This window comes from Phyllostomus discolor, chromosome 13, assembly GCF_004126475.2.
Source record: "Phyllostomus discolor isolate MPI-MPIP mPhyDis1 chromosome 13, mPhyDis1.pri.v3, whole genome shotgun sequence".
Taxonomy (NCBI): Eukaryota; Metazoa; Chordata; class Mammalia; order Chiroptera; family Phyllostomidae; genus Phyllostomus; species Phyllostomus discolor.
This window is the reverse complement of record NC_040915.2, coordinates 28586102-28607374: the sequence shown is the minus strand read 5'-3', so window position 1 is coordinate 28607374 and position 21273 is coordinate 28586102. Positions and strand designations below refer to the sequence as shown.

The following is a 21273-nucleotide window of genomic DNA, read 5'->3' as shown; positions in this document are numbered from 1 at the left end:
TGCCCCAGGGGAACGGGCATCTCTGAGTCAGTCCTGGCAGACGCACCTGCCAACCCCGGGCGCCACCCTGGGAGGGCGCTGCAGCAGTGAGCCCTCAGCAGTGACCACTGCTTCGCGGAGCGTGGCAGGCGTCCTCAGCCTGAGTCAGTTGTTCTGGTTCGGCCGTTGAGGCTGTGGGCCCCCGGAAGCAAAACATTCAGGCTCCGTTCCTGTGAGAACCTTTTTCAGGCACACTTTGTCCCACTGCAGGGATAACATTGGACTTTTCTCCCAAGAAATGCAGATTTGGAAGGAGCATCACCAATGGGTTGATCACTGAGCGAGTATTTATCAAATCCCTGCTTCTGGAGAATAGCCCAGTGGTTAAGGACACAGGCAGACCTAGCTTAGTCAATGCTACTCGATTCTGGATTTGAGACAACCCTGAGTTCAAGCCCCATGACTGTCATTTGTCAGCTATGTGAGCATGGGAAAGCTCTCTGAGCCTCAGTTTCCTCCTTTGTAAAATGGGGCTCACAGCCCCGCCCTCCCAGATGGTCCCAGGATTGCAGGAGGCAGTACCGGGGGAAACTTGTCAGGTACTAAACATTAGGTGAATGGTGACCTTGAGGTTGATGTCTGCCGTGGAAGGGATTGCAAGACAGAACTCGGACTTCTCCTATTCAGATTTGTTTCTAAATCCAGAGGCACTGTCTCTCTCGGTCTGAACAGTCTGCTGCCCCTGTACTATTCTCTCAAAGAGTGCGAGATGATCGGAGTGAATAGTATATGGGACAGTTGATACATGCTACCAAGTTTCAGACCAAGGAGATGTTACCTTCAGACGCACGTCTGGGGAAAACTTCAGGGAACAAAAGGCACCTTCCATCTCAAAAAGGAATAAAAGCCAAGGAGCCGTTCTGCCCAGCCAGGAGGTATATACACATGGCTATGACAGAACAACAGTATTTCAGCCCTTGAAAGAACACTGAAGGGTCCTCTCGTTTTATAAACATACAGACGCCCAGAGAGGGGGAGGGACTAGTCCAGGGGCACTCAGCGGTTCCCGGGCATAACCTGCCCGCTGTGCAGCACGGACCTTCCTTGATCTGATGATACGAGATGCTCTGATCTGCGTCCTTCCTCAGTCCCTCCCATCGTTCCCCCAAAGCTCTCTGAGAAGTGTCGCTGGTGAAAAGGAAACCCTGCTGGTGCAGTGGGAAAGCTTCCGTTCTGTCCTGTGGCACACTGTGTGACATTGTCCCTCCCGCTTCTGCAGGACTCCTGTCCTCTAAAAGCTAACATTGACCGCGATATACTTGAATTGTTCCCTACCATGCAGCACCCATGACAGCAACCTGCAGGGGGCCCCCACCAGGCCACAGTGTCAGAGTCACGAGCTCGCCCAGAGCTGCAGAGCCCCAGCCCAACCCCGGTTTTATTGATTCAGAAATTCTGGTGACCTAAGAATTGAAATGTTAGCAAATGGTTCTGCTGCTCATCGAAAGGGTGAGGCTTGCTGCTTCACCAGGCACTCACGGCCCTCTGAAATCTTACTGTTGGCCAAAGCCAAGGCCCAGAGAGAAGGGACATACTCAGTCACCCAGCAGGTAAATGGCAAACCGGGGACTGAAACTGGGGTCTCCTTTTTTTGAGAGAGAGAGAAATGTCCGTGTTTTACACAGAATCTGGCTAATATTTTAACCTTCAACAAAAGCATCAGATTAGCAACTGAGTTTGTGGTTCTCTCCTGTCTTCCTAAATTTATCATTTTCTTCTTTTCCTAACTCGGCCTGCAGCCGAGCTTTTGCAAGGCGCAGTCACTTTCACTCTGTGCCCTTCTCTGCAGATCTCGGGGCCGAGGGTCACTCAGGGTGCAGACGGGACTGGACAGATGTTTGACGAGGCTGTGTCGGATTAGCAGAAGCTGTCCTAACGAGAGCTGGGCTGTGAGGGTGGATGGCGCATTTGGCATATTCTCACTTGGGTAATGCGCCGTGTAATTGGCTAAATGCACAGAAGCCACCAGACCACAGCTGCACAAGGGATCCCTGGCTGCGGTGGGTTTACGGCTCTCCCTCCAGCTCACTGTCCCTGAGGGGTGAGCGGGCGCCTTGGTTGTGGGGAATTCAGCCTTTCAACAGGAGAGCACAGGAAAAACCCGATTAACGCCTCCACCCCTTTACTCTATAGAGGATGAAGTCTTTGTTTAGCACGCTTGGAGGGCTACCAAGGTACAGAGAAAAATCCTTAAAAAAATAGTTACAGTCTCTGACTTTTAGAACTTTAAAGGATCTAAGAGATCATTCAGACCAGTGCTTCTCGATCTTTAATGTGCAGGAAAGCTACCTACGTAGTTGTTAAAGTGCAGGTCCTAGCCCTGGCTGGTGTGGCTCAGTGGATAGAGCACAGGCCTTCAAACCAAAGGGTTGCTGATTCGACTCCCAGTCAGGGCACATGCCCTGGGTTGTGGTCCAGGTCCCCAGTAGGGGACACATGAGAGGCAACCACACATTAATGTTTCTCTCCCTCCTTCTCTTCTTCTTTTCCTCCTCTCTCAAAAAATAAAATATTTTTTAAAATTTTTAAAAGTGCAGGTCCTCATTCTGTGGGTCTGCATTTCTAACAAACTTCCTGGTAATGCAAGGCTGCTGATCTGCAGGCCTCGCTGAATAGCAAGGGGGGGCACCCAGGACACATAAATGAGTTGCACCCTGAGTACCAACCCTGATTGGCTAGTGGTTGCCTTGACAACTGTACTGAGACTTCTGCAGTTGACTGGACCCAGGGTCTCAGTTCCCTGCGCCTATCACAGGCTTAGGAAGGGGAGAACTTCACCTCAAAATAGTCTCTCTTCTTTGGTTTCTAATCAACATTTTCTTTTACTTTCTACAACTTCTCTGAGTCCCTTAGTCTTTTGGGTGTTTTTATTTTGTTTTGTTTTTGAAGTACCACTGACCTAACATAATATTAGTTTCCGGCGTACAGTGTAATGATGTGATATTATATATTACAAAATGACCACCACGATAAATCCAGTTAACACACATCACCATCCTGAGTTCAGTTTTTTCCTCGTGATGTTTCATTTCTATGTGCAGAAACTGAAACCGAGAAACATCAGCGATTTGCTCAGGGTTATGTAAGCTAGTTAGTGGCAAGCTGGGACTAACTAGAGCTGCAGTATAAACCGAGATTTCTCCCTCTGAGTTGCACATTTTAATCACAGATTGCATGTGAGGCTGTTTTGAACTATCTTTCTTCTGTTCTATAATTGGCGGAACCAGCCCCAGAGTCTAATTGGATGCACGAAGCCGGGGCGCTCAGCCTAGGTCAGCCTGTGAGCAGTGGTGCCACTCTGGGGAGAGACTTTCTCTGGGCCTGAGCTGTGTTGTCCATAAGAGGAGAGAGTCCGTGCCTCGTCTTCCAAGTCCACTCAGGTGCTGTCGAGGCGATGAGATAAAGAACGTGAAAGCCAGCCCTGGCTGGCATAGCTCAGTGGATTGAGCGCGGGCTGGGAACCAAAGTGTCCCAGGTTGGATTCCCAGCCAGGGTACATTCCTGGGTTGCAGGCCAGAACCCCAGCAACCGCACATTGATGTTTTCTCTCTCTCTCTCTCTCTCCCTCCCTCCCCTCTCTAAAAATAAATAAATAAAATCTTTAAAAAAAAAAAAAAGAACGTGAAAGCCATCTGGCAAATCATACCTGACTTAAATAAATGGAGGGCATTTTCATTAGAACTGATGCAGGCTAATATTACCTTTTCCACAAGACTATTGATTTGGAAAAGTTATATATTTTTATAATTACAATTATAAATTATACATGACTTTATCTTTGTCCTAGGTTGAATTTTACCTGAAGGAATTAAAAATGGACATTTCAAATTGTGGCAAGGAGGGCCTCCTGATTCCCCACCCACCTTCAGTGGACCTGGCCTCCCCAAAGCGCACACAGAGGCGTGGGCGGGGGAGGGGAGGGGACGCTCTCTCGAGCAAGCCAGACGTGATGGTAGGCGCCTCAAATAACTGGTCTCAGTCGTAAAAGAAATCTTCATATAGTGATGCTTCACTTTAAAGAAGAGGAGGTGCTGTAACTTCATTTTAAAGATGAGGAAACTGAGGCTCAGCCGAGCTATGGGGCTTGCCCCGGGTCGCACAGCTAGTCCGCAGAGAAGCGAGAATCAAAGCCGATTCCAAAACTTTCGTCTCCAAGACCTAACCAACTATCTAGATGTTCTCATCTACACTAGAGTTTGGGATGCTGCTTTACAGAGATTATCTCTAAAATGTCATTTCATATTATCATTATTGTCTTAACTTGGAGAAAGAGAGACACGTTTCCCATAAATAAGTGAAGCAGGACACAAATCTGAAAACCTAGTTTTGCTGATGGCTGCAAACTCTCCATGTTTAAACATTAACTCATCCCGTTGGCAAATAACAAAATGGGACATTTTGAGTAACGTCTTGCCTCTGCCCATTGTGGGGAGAAAGAGCCAAGCAGGGCCCTGGCAGGAGGCTCCGGGAAGAAACATTATTCACAGTGTCATTTCTTGGGCGTGTGAATGATGAGGTCTCAGCTGTAGGTACTTTCCTGGGAGACTGCAACCGGACAGTTCCCACAGCCCAGCATCTGTAGGAAGCGCCCTGCCCCGCGGCTGTAGCAAGGAGAAGCCCTGAAGAAACTCGAGTTCCTGAAGAGTGGTCGATGCACTGCCGTGCGTCACCTCTGTGACCACTTGCACAGCCATCTGCAGTGGGTGCTGCCTTGCTGCCCAGACCTGTCCCCGCCACGGTGCAGCGCAAGCTCAGCCCCTCTACCTGCTTACTTCTGCGGTAATGAAGTTTCCCTGAGGAAACTGAGGCTCAGAAAGGTTAAACGTCTTGCTTGAGATCCCAAAGCTTAGTGACCTTGCCTTTAGCCCCTTCTGCTTTTCACCTGGCTTTCAGGGAGCCTGCTGTCAGCCCAAAAGAAGGAATGCATACTGGTTTACCCTGTGAATTCCTGCAGTGTAGAGGTTAAACTTTAAACACTGTGTGATAGCCTATTTTAAAATCTAACCTCTTTCTTCGCAAACCGGCTCTTCCTAAAATGCTGGTGTGTACTATGTATTAACAGCTAGGCCTATGGCGGTTGCAACTGTACTGAATACATACAGACTTTTTTCCTGGTTCATATTCCCTAAACAATATATAGCACAACAACTGTTTGCATGGTATTAGGTATTATAAGTAATGCAGGGATAATTTAAAGTACATGGGAGGATGTACATAGATTACATGCAACTACTACACCATGGCATGTTAGGGACTTGAGCATGCATGAATTTTGGTATCCAAGAGGGAGGGGCTCCTAGAACCAATTCTCCTTGGATACAGAGGGACAACTACTTTTAAGCTTCTACCCACCGTATACAACAAGGACAAAACAACTGACATTAAGGGCAGCATTACTATAACAGATACAAATGGCCAATAATTACAACAAAAGAATGTGTAAGCTCCAGACAATTTCTTAATACAACATGACTGTTACGGAGTGGCTTGCCCATGTTTGAAGAGCACCAAGGGATTCCTAACACTTGCTTCATCAGATAACTGGGAGCAGAAGAATCCCCATTCATCCTTCCTTATTCTTCCACATGTTGCATCTTTCAGACCTCAGTTCAGAAGTTCCTCCCATCGGGGGTGTCCATGATTCTGCTTCTCTACATCGGGTCCCATGATGGATGTTCTCATAGCAATGTGGACACACTTTCCTCACTGCCCTTATTTTCATTTATAATTATGTGTTATTTCTATAGGCGTTTGTGTACAGTATATCTTCCCTTTAGGATGTAGTCTCTGTGAGAGCAATGAGCATGCTTGGTGGGGACTCAAGAAGTATCTGCTGAGGTAGCAGATAATATTATACCATTAGTCAATATTTAGTGGACATGCATACTGTACTTTTTTGCATAGTTTCATTCTGTGGTTGGTTGACTCTGTGGGTGTGGAACCTGCAGATATGGAACGCTGACTAGATGCACTTCGTTGTTTTGGCTGTATCATTTTTTACAATTACTGCTGATTCATTTTTCATCAGTGCATTTTTTCAAGCACAGCCACTAGGCCCAGTGCTAGTTAGTACTACACCTGTGTGTAAACTCCCACTTGCAGGATTCAGTGATCAGTGTGAGTCCATGTACCTCCCCGCCCAGCCCACCTGTCTTCGGGAGGTCCCGTTCAGCCAGGAGGTCCCGTTCAGCCTCGCCCTGATGCCCCCTGCCAGTCAGCAACCACCCAAGACTCCGAATCCGTACGAGGAAAGGTTGTTGGCTGTGTTCCCTGCCTCTCTGTGGAGTTGAATGTGCTGCTTCCTTCTGCTGCCCTCATGTGCTACGTTCACGGGAGTCCTGCCCATATGGTCTGCGTTTGGTCAGCTTTCTGGCTTCTTAGCCAAATTAAATGAACAGCAACAGGAGGCCGTGGGCAAGGTTCTGTGGATGGAGTGCGTCTCTGGTGCACAAGGATATCTCATGATAGTCTAGATGGGGTTTTTAGAAGTCAGTGGACTGAGAAATTCTCTTTTGGATTCAGTGTCTTCCAGAATTGTCAGGTTTTCATTTATTTTTCAGTTTCAATGTAAGCATGAATTTTTTATTGTTGTTCAAGTACAGTTGTCTCCATTTCCCCCCCACCACTCCCTTGGTTTTGTCCGTGTCCTTTACAGATGTTCCTCAAAACCCTTCCCCCTTACCCCACCATTATCCCATCCCACCACCGCCCCTCTGGTTACTGCCGGTTTGTTCTTAATTTCAATGTCTTTGGTTAAGATGCATTAAAATGTTAGCACCTTGCCTAAAGAGGGCAAAAACCAAACCTTGGCCTCTTTGCTTTTAGCCAAAAGCTAGAAGCAAATTGTAATTCCCTCAGACCCAGAACTGAGGTGACGGGTGGTTCTGGATGCTCAAACCCATCCTCATTAGCTTAGGCAACAAGCTTGGGGCACTTCCAAAACCCAGGACCCAGAGGAAACCGTGAGTCCCTAATGACTTGGGAGGGTGTGTATGACAACCTTAGAGTCACTGGGGCCAGTAAGTCTTGAAATTTGACATGATGAACTACCGCATGCATTACTCACTGTTCTGGCCCTTGGAAGATTATGAAGAGGGGGTGTGGCTGGAAAAGGCACTCCTTCCCCTTTTATCAGTGTGCACTGTCGTCACCCTGGACCCTCTGCATGAGTCCTGGGGGCTAACTGTAGCTCATCTCCTACAAACGGTTACCCATTCTCCCCCTCCCGCCACCCCTGCACGTTGGAGACAGGAATGTCTCCAGCTTTGAGGAAAGAAACCCAAACAAATGTCCTCTGTGGTATTATTTAAAAAGGAATTCAAAGATTGAGAATTTCTAGGTACATGGTGTGCCTAAAAATCTTTATCAAGTCATTGTCCATAATGCTTTGCAGCATACGAACCAGCAAATGCAAAGATTAGATCAATCACCGCTGCCCGGCTCGGGACTCGAGTCAATAATTCAGATGAAAATTGAACCGCAATAAACCCTCCCCTGACAGCAATTGAGCTCCCAGGTGTTGAAATGCCTTTGGGTTTTCAGAATCGGGTACTCACATTCTCCTATCTGTCTCTCTGAAGTTTGTCAGAACAGGACTTCGGCATTACTTAGGTAAGCTCCTTGTAAAACTGGCTCCATTCCACACATCCTGAGGGCCTGTCATAATTTAAAGTAAGTTCCTCCTTTGGATGAAAGAAATGTCCATAAAATGTATAGGAGCTGTGTATAATGTGCACTTTTTTGCCCAAATTTTTCAGGGAAAAGTAAGGATGTGCACTATATATGAGTATTGCTAATTCTCATGTATAATACAGTTTATACATGGGAATTAGTGCTAAAATATGGGGACCCATTATACACAGCAGAATACGGTAGTTTCCTTCAGGTTCTTTCTTCATGGGGATTTCAGTAGGGTCCTCTTATGGTTTTCCCATGCAACTAAAATGACTCCTGACTTTGAACTGTATTTGAAAATACTAACAAAGAAAGAGGGGGAGGGAACTACTAGCTTGTAATTTTATTAAGTTAAGAGATGGAAACCAGAATTCTCCCGAACTTCTAAAAGAAATGAGTCGATTTGTCATCTATTTTATTAATTATGCTTTTTATTATTAGATATAGCAATCTGAATGTACTCTTCTTTCTCCTAAATTTAACATTCATCCTTAGAACTCAATCCACACATTATTTTTTTTAAAAAGCAGTGATCTGTAGTTATATGAGTATATTATTCTCAATGAATTCCACATACATTAATACAAACATAGAAAGAAAGCATTTTCCAAGAGAAATGAATTTAATTCTGTGAGTATAAAAGAAATGGAAAAGATTAAGCCACACACCAAAAAAAAAAGAGCAAGAGAAAGTCTCCTTAGGAAGTTCGAGCACAGAGAGAGCCTGCAGAGTTTGCCACAGCAAAGCCCACGAGGTTGGGAAAAGCAATTCCGGTACTAGCTCAGGGTCGCAATTTTCAAGGAAGCTGCAAGACCACAAGATTTCTGCCTGGTGAACTTTCCTTATCCACAATTCCTATGTTATTCCACACATTTTTAACTGAAAAGCAAACCTTTTCTAATTAAATCTAGGAGAAATGTAATGTGGCAGGCTGGATGCCTAGACACGTCAGATTTGAGCCACTATGAGTGATGCTGTAAAATCTGGATTGGAATGTCCTTCAGTCGGGCCGGTATTTTTTCATCTAGCTCACTACTCTCCACTCTATCTCCATAGCCCGAATGGATCGTGTGATCCCGTGACCCTCTCAGAAATGTATGTGAATGAGTTTTACTTTGAATACTGCTTGGTGCCCACTGTAGTGGTCAGCATTAGGGATATAGCAACAGGGCGAATCCCTGCCCACACGTTTGCCTTCATAAGGGAATCAAGGGTTCTGTGAGGCCCTAGCAAGAGGACATGAGATGGTGACGGGAGTCGGTCCAAACCTCCCTGAATCCACCTAGATTTTCTAGATGAAGGGCGCCGAGGCTCAGAGTTGGCCAGGATTAGAACCGGCTCTCATCCCTGGAGCCAGTGACCCTTCCACTCTGCTTGTGGATGTTAGAGGAGCAGGGAGGGACCCAGAGGAGCCGGACCAAAAAGAGCAGGCATGTCCCTCACTGGACAGCTCAAGCTTACCGAGTGTCTTCTCACTGCTGGTCCTGAATTAATCGTGACCTTTAGAAAAACCTAGTCTCCTGGGGCCCTTTGGAGAGAGAAACTGCAGTCGAGTCTTTCTTACCTCTTACTTCCTCTGAACGCTTCACTGTCACTCATTAGAACGACAGCTTAAAACCCGCCAAGCTCATTTGATTCACCCACTAGGTCAAATGGGGTTTCTTGTGTGTGTGAAGCAGAATATTTTTACCTTGCAATGACTAACAAAACAGGGCCACACTGGTCACTGGTGCATAATGAGTGAGTTCATTAATTTGATTCTTTAATAGAGAATCATTTGCCTAAGGAAACCTTGAGACATGTGCTAATAATGTGATCTACCCACGAGAATTTAAAAACTGAACATCAAACAACAATGACTAGGTTGTTCCCATCTGGCAGCCACCGCTGTCCACCGCATAGGTGGTCCCCCCTAGGGGGAAAATATTTAGGAGAAAGACTTGAAGGTTTGAATCTGCAAATGTAAGTTTAAACTATTGCTTTACCACTGAATTAGCTTTTAGCTACCCGTGAACTTCCAGATTTTAATGGAAAGGGTTGTTTACGAAATGCTAATAGTGCTAACTCCATCCTCATAATATGGTCATGAGATTTCATGATAGAAACAAAAAAAGGCAGAGTGACAATAATCTCAGCCCTTTTTATTATTTCTACTGGATTTTAGTTAAAATGACCAGCTTCCTATAACTACGTGGGTATTTCAGTGGTGTTCTCCTGTATTTATTTATATTCCCATTCTAAACTCCATATTTAGTTACTACTTCTCCACTTACTCGGGGAGAGAGATTCGCAAAGTCTAAGCTGGTGGCCTTCTCTTGTTGTCCTGGAATCTCCGTGCTGTGTTCTAGTTGGGTGAACTTTCTTTCTCCTCTTAGAATATTGGATGCATACAAGCTAGCTTCAGCACGTTTCCTTTGGAAAGAATGCTTTGGACAGTCCCAGGTGGTTAACAGTTCATTGCCTTAACATTTCAAGTTAGTCAGGGCACAAGGTCATTTCATGGAAGAAGAACCAGATCTCCCACCCACACACTAGCACAGTAATCAGAAATTGCACCGTTAAGATTTTTTGGATTTTTGCAGTTTCTCACTCTTTTGATGATGTGAGTGATGAACTGAGATTTAAAATAACCCCATCCTCCCCTCCCAGGGAGAGCCTGTGGTGCTTCTGGGTCACTGCAGGGTGTGATTTGCCTTTCTGTGTACGACTGTAGGACAACGACATTCCTCTGGAGCATGCACCTGTCACTGGGAAAGGCACAGCAAATGAACCAGCCCTGGAACTTAAAAAATACTGTATAAAAATAAGGTTCACTCTTTACTGTTCGATTCAGTGTCTTTTAAACAAAATGGAACTCTCTTAACCAAGGATTCTTCTTTTCCTTTTGGGAACTATGTTAGGGTGGGAAATAGAAAGGAGGAAAAGAAAACCTCTTAATCCACATGTTTAATGTGAATTTGCCATTAGAGCCATCAGCACGTGGGTGAGCCTGGAAAATAACTCCAGCCGGCAGAGAAGCCCGTCCCTCTGCCCGGCAGAACAGCCGACTCAGGGGTGTGCAGACTGCCCTCATTCAGAGAGGGTCACACGAAGGAGGCTCACCCCGCACCACCACACTCCCATTTCAGCCTGTGAAGACCTCGTGTAGTGTTTACCGACAGGAAGCTCATCTCCCATGTCTATTCCAGACGTACTGCAAGGTCAACGTGCTCCCTTTTCTTTTAGGCACAGCTGTGTACTGTGTTTCCCCGCCCCCCGGGAAGCTGTGTGTACCCCCCTGCATTCACAGCGTCCCGGAGCAGTCAACCCGGCATAGCGCTTTCGTTTCCCACGCTCTCCCCGCATGTGCCCCCTCAGTTAGTCTCCCCAAACCCTCTTCTCACAGTTGAAGAAACCTGGTTCAGAGGGGTTAAATCGTTTTCCCGAGGCGCGCGCGCGCGCACACACACACACACGCACGCACACACACACACGCGCGCGCACACAAGCAGAGGAGCCAGAACTCCGATCTTCTGACCTCCGACCCATATTCCCTCCAGGGACCATTGCTGCCGCCAGCCCGGCATCTGTGCCATCTCCCCCTCCAGGGCAGCGGTGACCCTGGGCACAGGGCCGGACACACAGCGGTGCTCAGTAAAGGCTTTTAAACTAGTATGTGGAAAAATAAATAAATAATACAGTTCCTGGAGTTGGGCACATCGTGACACATCATGAATTTTGTAGATAATGAAACCGAAACTCGAATCTAAAATCCAAACAAATTATTCAAGAATCGTTTGTTCTAAGCTTAGAACAAGTTCCCCTTCGTAATACTCCACTGCCCCTATTGTTTTGTTATGATTGTCAATATTGATTTATGTTTTTACCCCAGTCAAGTCTGCTGTACGTTCATAAATGTTCTTATTACAGTTGCTCAGCAGGAAAACAAATACCCTGGTGCTCAGAGAGGGGAAACCTCCTAAATATCCACATGCATAGTGGCTGTGTTGCCGTTTCTGAGGTAGCTAAAGTAACAGTTCACAGCCCGGGGCAGGACGGAAAGTGAGCGTGCCGTCTGAAATAAACAGCGGTGGGCAGTAGGTTTCCATTTCCATCGTCTTCGCTCTCCCTGAACATTGGGAAGTCCCAATCCTCTCCCCCAGACATTGAACTCGAATGATTCAGGTTTGAGTTCCAGCTCCACCATTTAGTAAACTATGTTACTTTGGGAATCTGGTGAATGGCTCCACTTAGAACCTAGGAAAGAAATTTTTTTTCAAAGGATGTTTTCAAGTATCCAGTGAGATGGTATCAGCAAAGGACTGACATATAAATGTGGCTGTCAATATTCCTTTCCTCCACAGGGCCACCAAACCCATCATTATGGCCATTACTCAACCCTTGCGTGACAGAAGTGGTTCAGCACTTATTGGGTTTAATTTCCAAATTTTATCAACTTTTAAAATTATTCTTAAGGATATATTTGTTTAACATTTCCACTAAGCATCATACTGCCATAAACCAAACATACACGGTGTCTGATCATTGGGGAGAGATTAATTGCCCAGTTATTATGACCCAGCATATTTTATAGCCTCTATTTCTCAAAAGATTTCAGATTTGAATGTATAATACAGCATCATTAAACCAAATTTGAAAGCTAATTGATAGTATATAATCTCAGCAACATTCTTTCTGCCTTCTGCATAATTCATGAAGCTCGGAGCATTGTATCTTCCAATTAAGTGTTTGCTCATGGTCCTTGCTTCCATGTATCACCCGTACCTGTCACGGGCTATTTTTCTTATTTTATAATGTCAAAACTTTACTGGAAACTGGTATTTCCTTATTCTCCACCAAAATAAATATAACCTGTTATTAATAATAACATGTTAGAGATAGGTTTTATCATCTGCAACCACTGAGGTCTTCTAAAAATAAGACACACAAATCATCCCTTCTTAAAAAAATTAAAAATTACAAATCATTTAATCTTTGGGATTCACGATGTCAGTATTCATCCTTCACTTTTAGTTTGGCCAAGGAAAAAATTATCTTAGAGAGAAAAGGGTCACCCCCTCTGCACAGCCACCTTCATCCTGTTCCCTGGGCCCAGAGTTCAGCTCGGCACAGCCGGTCTGGGCTGACTCTTCTCAAATCCTGCCTCCCTTTTCCCCCTCTGAGGTCAGCCCCTTACCCCTTGCCCACTCACCACCCCACCGCCCACAGTCTGCCTGGCTGTCTCTTCCCAGTTCCTCAGTGTTCTGAATTCTATTGCATTTTGACAAGTCCCACGTTGCCTGCATTTAAAAACTCTTTCCCCTATTCATACTGCACTACAAATGTAAGGTGGCATGTTGTAACAGTGGATGTTAAGAAGCATCAACTAAATGAAGGTATACATAAATGTTTCTGGCATATATAGCAAGTTCTTAATAAATGTTACCTACTGTTTTTAGTTCTAGCTTTCCCTTGGATTCATCTGTCATGGGGCTGCTATTGTGAGCACTGAAATTCAGTCATTAACCCTCTAGTAATTATTATTTTATATCTAGTACAGTTTAATATGTTATATGTTAGTTTCAAGACTATCAGTTCTTTAAAGGATATCATGCCTTCTATGACTCTGCATTTCCTAAGTAGAAATAATGAAAATTGTACCAGCAACAGTCTATTATATCATTGCATCATTATAGCCTTCTTCTAAGGTTAGATTATCATACCACTGGATAGATGGAGAAACTTCAACTCACCTAGGCTGTAGTGGCAGAACCACAATTCAGCTTTAGATGGTGTAACCACAAAGCCAGTTCTCTTAACCACTATGATACAGAGGCAACCCATGAACAACACGGGGTTAGGGGCACTGACCCTTGGGTAGTTGAAAATCCATGCCTAACTTTTGACTTCCCCCAAACTGAGGCTCTCTCTTGGGAGCTGTGGGGATTTGTTCCAAGACCCCTTCAGATCCCCAAATCTCAAGATCAGTGCATGCAGTTGGCCCTCCACATCTACCGATCTCAACCTCAGACTGAAACAGTATGGATGTTTATTGAAAAAACTCCGTGTACAAGTGGACCCACGCAGTTAGAAACCACGTTGTTCCAGGGTAGACCCTGCTCCCTAACCTGTGCATCATAGCTCCCGTATACAACGAATATCCGTAAAGGCGTATTGTTTTGTCTTACTTGATTCTTCTCCCTTGCAGATGGACCCACATGAGAACATCTTACTGAGCACGCTTGAAATAAAAAATGAAATGGCCACATCTGAGGCCGTGATGGGTCTTGGAGACCCCAGGAGCACCATGCTGGCGTACGACGCGTCCGGCATTCAGTATCGGAAAGCCGGGCTACCCAGGCACAGTTTTGGCCGGAATGCCCTGGAGCGACACGTGGCTCAGAAGAAGAGCCGCCTGCGGAGACGCGCCTCCCAGCTGAAAATCACCATCCCCGACTTGACTGATGTGAATGCCATAGACCGGTGGTCCCGCATATTCTTCCCGGTGGTTTTTTCCTTCTTCAACATCGTCTATTGGCTTTACTATGTGAACTAAAACACAGCCTTTCGCGGGAAGCAAGGACTAGATTCCTCCTCAAACCAGTTGTACAGCCTGACATAGGACTTGGAAAACACATCAATCCAGGACAAAAGTGATGCTTAAATACCTTAGTTGCTGGCCTATCCTGTGGTCCATTTCATACCATTGGGGTTGCTTCTGCTAAGTAATGAATACAGTAAGGTCCTTGTGGTTTTCCAGTTAAAATGCAAGGGATTTGCGCACTCGCTGGCAAGACTGAGCCTGAGCGTTCCACTTTATCTGCTTAGTATGCAGCCGACACAGAGGGGGATTATTTAGAAGATGTTCGTAGAAGGCTCACTAGCGCTGTCAGTCATTCCGCTGAGAAGCGGTCCCATCCAGAACCTCCCATCGTCATTCCTAAGGTCGGCATGCTGCTGCGACGGCCGGCATGCTTCTGAAACACCGCCCTCAGTGCCACGCGGACACGCCTTCGGAAGGTGCTCTGTGCCTGTCTCGTTACAATGATAATGGTGCCATGGGAAGGTACTTCCCACTGGCTTCTAGAACATTCTCGTGTAGTTCAAACGGGATAGAAGGAGTCAAGACAGAGAGTCCAGAAACCACCTTGGCCACTTTCAGATTGCTCGAGCGCTGAGAGTCAGCTCTGACATCTTCCATTTTGACATTAGAGATCAGGAGAATTCTAAGCGTTTTCACGCATGACAGCCAAAGAAATTTTTTTGAAAACGTTGTTTCCTAGGTGGTTCAAGGAGAGTTCAAAACCCAGAGCGGAGCGGAAAATCCAGAAATGACTGTTGTAACAAAATCAAAGCAAGCAAGCAAGCATCAGAACCCTTCTCAGCCCACACAGCATCTGGTCTATACGGATCGTGAGCAGTAGCAAAAGGTAGAACAAGAGATTGTTTTCCAATTTCACAAGCTTTTGACAGCATACCTACAGAAGCTTGTATAGTTTATCTAAGTCAAAGACATCCACACAAGAGAAAAGCTAGCCAGGTTAGAATTCTCTTAGAGGGAGGTTAGATTGAGAGTCACTCAAATATACTAACATGGAGCCCAGACAAAGTGAGCAGACACGTCGCTTTTTCCCCACGTCTGCTGTCTCTGCAACACTTTCCCTATACGTTTATTTCTGACTTTAATAGGGTATTCAAAAGAAGGATTTGTTCATTTCTTTAAAGGATTAATGGTTCTTTCCAGCTTTTCTTGCTTCTGAAATTCTGATTATATTTTTGGAAGACAGAAAAAGTAAGGCTTTGGAGAGATTGAGTGAACTCTGTTTCCTTATGTGCAATACAGTTCACCTGGGTATTTTTCATAGCAAACAATACTTCAAAGATTATGTGCACAAGTGGAGTCAGTCCGGGGATTTGTTGGATTTTATTTCTTTAAGATTGCTTTCATTGTGGCATGTTGCCATCTCCCTAATCAAGGAAAATAGGAAAACAAGTGGACAACAGAATAACAAAACCACATTAACTTGAAGAAGGTTATGAACCTCAGCCAATACTGCAGAAAAATATCTAACTGATAATCAGGTGGGCACGATGTGTTGTTTTCATTCAGTGTTTAAATCGTGTCACTGTGCATCTTCCAGCATATGCATTCATATGTTGGACAGTAAAGAGAATAAGCTAATACATTTTATTTCTTTCAATTTGAGGTTCATGGAGAAAATAGTGAATTGCTAAACTTTCTTTAGAGTTTGATTTGATTGAACTTCTTCTTGGAGGATGACTTTGCTATTTCTACTTAAAAAAACAAAAACCACCTCTTTTCAGAGTAATATTCCGAATTGTGCATAGCAGCCAAGGCCAGGGTCTGCCCATCGATGAGATGTTATGTTTTCCCCTGATGATTTAGCTGCTTGGAATATGATGGAATCCTACTGCCCTCTATTCCAAGTATCTGAGAAGAAGAAAAAAAAGTTTAGTACTTAGCTTTCTGAAATTGCCTCAAAATTGGGTAGTATTTTTTGCTCCCCACTGGCATCAGAGACTATGGCCTTTATTTTTTTATCATAAACTTGAACACCTCTGAGTCTGATCTTTGGGCAGAATCCAACTATGTTTCCGCCCATTCTCAGAGTAGAGACTCTTCAAGTTTCTCCAGGGACACGCTTTCTCCAAGGCAATGATTTTGGGGCATCACTCATAAAAGTGCCTGCCTCTTGTCACCAGGGTTAAAGTTTGAGTGGCATACATCAGGAAGGAACCTATTAATAACTCAGGTGCACAACTCCAAAATGCCATTCTGAAATGGTTTCTCTAGAGACAACTCGGAGCCCAAGTTTAGAAGTGGGCTCTTATTTGCAATTATTGTAAAAGCCATAAAAATCCTTGATATTGTCACTTAAAACGTTGACATCCAGAGAAGTGAACACAGTAATCTAGATCAGAGCAGAAAGAAGCAACCTCGCAGCATGAGCATCCAAAGCGTATAACCAGGGATTCATTTCTGCTCTCAGTGGTGAGAAGAAACTAGGAAAAAGAGAAAAGATGGGACCTTGGAACAGATGCCCTAGAGCAAAATCCACATGTCGGCATTCAATAACCGCGTAGTTAGAAACAACCGACTCATCCTGCTCAGAGGTAACCAAAAGTAGATATAGAATTGACTCTTAAACTACGTTTTTACTGTGGTTGAATTGGGTTTGAGGGTGGGGGCTCAAGAAAAGGGGTGTTCGATCTCATAAGTCCACAAAGACCTGTCAGCTAGCTATCCAGTGGTTAAATGTAAGGACCACAAAAACATGTTTTTGCAATTCTGATATGCTATTACTATCAGTTTATACACATACATGTGGTTTGTCTTTTGATTAAAATACAGCCAGATAGCCAGCAATTAAGGTGTTTTTTCATCTTTGTGAAATTCATAGGCAAATTCTGACTCTAAAATGCACAGTCTAAATGGAATCTTTGATCTCAATCTGTAAATATATATTGTACATGACTGCTAGTAGGTATGAAATGCATTTTCAGAACTGAAAACTCATGCAACATAATCATGTGTTTGCATAGGGAATGTTACCATTTCTCCACTGCAATTCGCTAACAGGAAAAGACATAATCAGGGCCATTTAGACCGTTCCTCTTCTCATCTCTTCCAAAGCAGTGCTCAGTTAAAAATAATGATAACAAAAATGGTCTATGAGCCAAAAGACTTTATCTTCTAGCATTAGAAACAAAAACAAAACAAAAAAAGCCTGCCAGCTTATAAAAGCACAACATATAGAGAAAGTTCAGTGGAAAGCAAAATGGGAAAATGAACCAGATTTATTTTAAGCAAGACCTGCATTAAATTGGCAACTAAGACAGTTTTCATTTTCTGTAGGTAACCGTGTTACGGTTTTATGATTAACTTCATACTCAACAACAAAAACAGCAAAACAATGAACAAACAACCTGTCATACAACAATCTACATGTATATATGTGTATATATATCCATGTAAACATACATACATGTATATGCATTCATGTGTTGGAAAACAAAAGGAATAAGCTAATGTCTTTCATTTCCTTCATCAAACCAGTGTATGAGTCTTTTTGATTTGACCGCCCACACATCGACATACTGAAACAAGTGATACAGGGTACTGAGCATTTCTCTATCAGCAAGTCAATGCCTCCACTTCTGAGAACCATCGCACAATCTGTACTATACCTCAGAACATCCGAAATTAACTAGTTCTCGCGTTGCTTGTCTACTCGCTCTCTTTTTCTAGGAAACAAATAACATTGTCCATTGGTGATTTAACAACAAAAATGTCTTAAGGAAACAGAAAGTGATTTTTAAAAATCCTTCTAGGAGGAGGGAAAAAAAAATAACGAAACCCCGCCACGTTGGTTAGGGCAAACACTCTCAACTGTAGCAATCACGCCATTTTGCTGAGTGTGCAGAGTCCGTGTAATGTGAGCAATCATGACGTTCGCTGCGTGTGTGTAAATATCCAAACAGATTTCTTACATATTTTTAACTTCTAATTTGTATTTTATGGTAAGGCAATGTGCGAATTCTGTTCATGGCTTAAGTTGATGTGTTATAATATTATGTAAATAATTAAACATGCTGTAAATGAATAGTCAATAGATACAAATAATTGTTTAGTTTTTTCTTAATATTTATTTATTTTTTACTAAGTACAATTACTGCAGTGCCCCAACAGAGTAATTTAAACATCCTTTTGCATAAATGGTTTGGGATCCCAGATCGAAGGGTTTCAGTTTGCTATCTCTCTCACACACACACACACACACACACACACATTCACACACTCACACTCACATTCCAACACAATACGCTTTCCCTTGCCTGCTCACTCACTCCCACTCTTGCTCCCTCTGTGGGAAACACACAGTGTCCGTGTAGTGAATATAACAACCAAGAGAGAACCTTAGAAATGGCAACCGGGAGAAGCAGAAATGATCATTGATTATTTGAGAGGGTTTTCTACGTGTCAGAGTTCAAGAAACCAAAGGCTGTAACTTAAATCTCAATTTTCAAAGAGGACAAGTTTATATTGATGGCACCAGAGAAATAAAAATGCTTATTATTCACACTCGCTCCAGACCTTTGTTACACACAATGCATACTGGAAGACCTTTTTTTTTAAGTAATAGCATTTTGTCTTTAGATAGTATTGTTCCTTTCAACCAAAGACTCCAGAATTATTTAAAAAACAAAAAAGGAAAGAAAAAAAGAAAAATGAGGGAAAATTGATAAAAAAAAAAGACACTGCTTCAAACCAAAGGTTTCAAAAACATTTTCCAAGTACACTAGGAACATTGTCAAAAACAGTAGCGCCAACATGATGCCAATTAAGATACCACCCTAACGAAGTCATTTCAGGAAACAGTACTTCAACCCAGCAGCGCCCTTAAACATCTGTTTGCTTTTTGGACATTGAAGTAAAACATTTCTGTAGATACATGCAAAATTTTGCCATCAGATATTAATTTGCTTCGAGAAGTTCTTTTGTGATAGACAAATATGATCCAGATGAGGAAAGTCAAGATTTTGTGGTTTTTAACTTCCAAAAGCAAACGTCTCCTGTCCCGCGTCCACTCATCAGATGCCCGTGTGTGTGTCCTTCCACCGTCCGACGCAAGGCGACAGACACCTCTGTCGGCTTGTATCTTTCCCTTCCCAGTTCAGTCACTTACGTCCAGCCGTGCTCATTTTTAACATGATTCAAAGTGGCAAATAATTTCCGTTCCATAATATTTTTTATTTTGATTTGCATGGGTGTTTAAATAGTTCTGTTCTGAATATTGTCCCTGCAACAGTTCTGAATTGTCCTTTTATAAAAAGTGATATTCTAGTTTCCTCACAATGTAGTGATTATCAGCCTTACTAAGTACCTTGTAGCCTTTCTGAATATGCACAGAATGCACATTTTTCCAATGGCTAGAAAATGCAGAACACAAGTGGATATCATTGCATCTATTTTCATGTCTTTCTAAAAACAGGACTACTAAAAATCTCTGGGATACATGAGATCGTAACAAATGAGGATTATCAATGAGTAGCACATAAGAATTATTTTCTTGAATTTAAACTTACTACAAGTCAGTTTCAGCATGTAAATATCCAATAGTGTTGGCTAGTGTGTAATTCTTGAACTAAGAAATATAAATAAAACTTGAAAGGATGTGTGTGTGTGTGTGCTTTCATTGGGTTCAGAACTTTTATTTATCTATTAGTATGAGTTACATTGTGGAATGAAGGCTTTTGTGAAAAGCAATGAAGAGCTGGGGGACTTGGGACGCGCTGTTGAGCAGGCTTGAATCTGAGCAACTTAACACATACCGCGTATATGACTGTGCAGCTACTTAATCCATCTGACTCTCAGTTTTCTTATCTGTGAAGCAAATAGCTGTGCATCCTTCAAGGGGCTGTTGTGAAGATGGACTGACACAACCCATAAGAAGTCCTGAGCACAGGACAAGACTCGTGGTAAGTGGTATGTGAGCAGTAAGTACTATTGCTGCTGTTGTTAAGTATCACCATTCCTGGAACATTCGGTTTATATATCACAAACTCTATCATGATAGTGATTATTAAATGTTCTCATAGGTCCTGTATTTTACATGAAGGATAATTAAGAACTTGGCTTCAGTTATAAACATGTGATAAACATAAGGTGCTCAGCCATTTAACATTCAACATGTATCTGCTGGATACATGATGCTAAGGACTTTACAGATGTAATACTCATCTAATCCTGACCATATTGCTAAAAATAGAAGAAACTCAAGATCAGGAGGAATAAGAATGTTGCCCGTGAGACTGAAAGAGCTTGGATTCCTGCCCAGGTCGGAAGGACCCCCAAATCCTTTTGCAGTTTATTTTCACCTCATCATTAAAGTAAGTGGCCAGGCTACTTTAATTCTCATTTATTTTGGTCATTTCTCAAGACGCATTTGCTGAGGGCCCACCGTCTGCCAGACCTTGTTTAGGTTTGGAAAAATAGAGGCGTGGCCTCCTGGGTTATAGGCCTCTCTCAAAGGCGTGGGAACTCTGCTTAGGCCAGTGAATCAGTTGGGGACGAGCCTAGTGTCCTTCACTCTTAGTGACTTTAGAATGTCCTAACAGCACCTCCCCGGACTGTCAGCTTGAGCGAGGCAACCTGTCAGGACAAAAGCCATGATGAACAGGAGCGTCACCACCAAGACCCAGCTGTAGGACGAGGGACAGCCCAGTTCATCTCAGCCTCACAGTGCACACTGCAAACCGTATCATCTGGAACTGGAGAATGCATTTGCATGTGACATGCCGATCCTGCTGAGTTGTCAGCATTTCTGTCCAACAGACAAAACACACGTATGTATGCTCAAATGCATGGACACACTCACGTAGCTAGTGATGCGTGTGCATGCATGTGAGCATGTGCGTACGAGCTCACATGGGTGGGGGCATGATGACAGGGCCAATAGGAGATGCTGGGTTCACGGTCGGTTAGTTATCTTGGGGAGGGAACGTTCCTAAGTGTTTCCCCCAACAAAAGAGCTGACTGACTGGTAGTGGGAGAATTCC

The 21273-nt window shown here is 43.7% G+C and overlaps 1 protein-coding gene across 2 annotated transcripts in view; it reads left to right on the top strand.

The window, feature by feature from the left end:
• Positions 1-19890, top strand: part of GABRB2 (gamma-aminobutyric acid type A receptor subunit beta2) — a 185924-nt gene extending 166034 nt beyond the window's left edge. For both annotated transcript variants that reach the window (XM_028528800.2, XM_028528799.2), the window contains one exon: positions 13901-19890. In XM_028528800.2, the coding sequence (XP_028384601.1) occupies positions 13901-14248 (348 nt within the window). In that variant the 3' untranslated portion in view covers positions 14249-19890. The remainder of the gene's footprint in view (positions 1-13900) is intronic.
• Positions 19891-21273: the final 1383 nt, after the last annotated feature.